Genomic DNA, 1,327 nt, shown 5'->3' with positions numbered 1-1,327 from the left:
TATTTTGCTACATTTTGCTTTATACAATGTATTTTGCCTTATACAAGATCTGGAGTTCCATAGCAATGTGTAGGGCTCAGCATCTTGCCAGTCACTCCCTTCTCAACATCCATCCTATGCTGAGTAGCTAGAGAGCCCCCAGGTGAAATTCCTTGAGGTAGAGCCAAGTTCTCCTCCCACCCCACCCCAGGTACTTGCCACCTCTGGGGCTGGGGCTGCCTGGGGGAAGGCCTAGCATTGAATTTCCAGCATGGTCAGCAGGGGGCAGAATACAGCTGGGGCCTCTGCTCTCAAGGGCATTTGGTGCCCCTCTGGGAGCAAGTCTTCTGCTCACACAATGACTGGTTTCCCTAAAAGAAAGGGTCTTCTACTCCACATGTGTGGAGTGGTCAAACAGGGCTGAGAACTTGACCCTGCCCAGTGTCCTCTCAGTCAGTCGTCTGGGCCCCTCAACAAGCTCAAGGGTAGGGCCCTGGGGAGGGGGTACAGGCCTTCCCTGTTGCTGACCCCCAACTCTTCCCTCCAGCAAGAGCACTGGTTTGAAAAGGCCCTGCGAGACAAGAAGGGCTTCATCATCAAGCAGATGAAGGAGGACGGCGCCTGTCTCTTCCGGGCTGTAGGTGAGTCTCTGCCTTAGCCTTCAAGGGCCTAGGGCTGCCCCTGAGCTGCGTCCCAGTTTTCAGGAGTAACCCCTGAGACAGAGTCGGGGGCAGAGTGAGCTGGTCTTTTAGGTACTCCAGGCCCCAGCCTCAAGTTAGTATCTGGACTCTAGCCCTCAGTCATGAGGCAGTGTGGTGGTGTGAAATAATAACAGTAATAACAGTGATAAAGAAAATAACATTACTTAGGGACAGATTGCTCTGTCAAGCACTACAAGAAACCCTTTCAATTCTCCCCCCCAAGACTACTGTTTCCATTTGTCAGATGAGAAAAGAAGCCCAGAGATGGGGAGTAGCTTGCCCAGGGTCAGATAGTACATAGCAGAGCCGGGAGTCGGAGTCTGGGTTAAGTTAGTCTGAGGCCCGGGCTCTTAACTACAGCACACTAATCTTGCCTGGGATTATAAACCTTTTTTTTAAACTTACACAAAAGTAGGGAGAATAGTGAACCCTCATGTACCTATCATTCATCTTCCAAATAGTCATCAACACATGGCCAGCCCTATTTCATCACTACCCTGCCCACTCTTTCTCATTCTCTTGAAACGAGTATTTTTAAACCCAAACTCCAACATTGGGTCATTTCATTTGTAAATATATTTGTATGTTTCTCTAACTAACAGATAAGGGGTGTCTCTCTCCCTCTCTCCCCCCTCCCCCTTCTCCTC

General features: G+C 49.9%; 1 protein-coding gene across 1 annotated transcript in view; it reads left to right on the top strand.

Moving 5' to 3' along the window:
* Positions 1-1,327, top strand: part of OTUD5 (OTU deubiquitinase 5) — a 26,206-nt gene that overhangs the window by 10,015 nt on the left and 14,864 nt on the right. Inside the window, exon 2 of the mRNA XM_019629670.1 lies at positions 527-620. Coding sequence (XP_019485215.1) covers positions 527-620 — 94 coding nt within the window. The remainder of the gene's footprint in view (positions 1-526; positions 621-1,327) is intronic.

The sequence above is a fragment of the Hipposideros armiger genome, unplaced genomic scaffold, assembly GCF_001890085.2.
Source record: "Hipposideros armiger isolate ML-2016 unplaced genomic scaffold, ASM189008v1 scaffold_862, whole genome shotgun sequence".
NCBI classification, from domain to species: Eukaryota; Metazoa; Chordata; class Mammalia; order Chiroptera; family Hipposideridae; genus Hipposideros; species Hipposideros armiger.
Note: the sequence above shows the minus strand (reverse complement) of the source record. Positions and strands in the feature narration are given on the sequence as shown.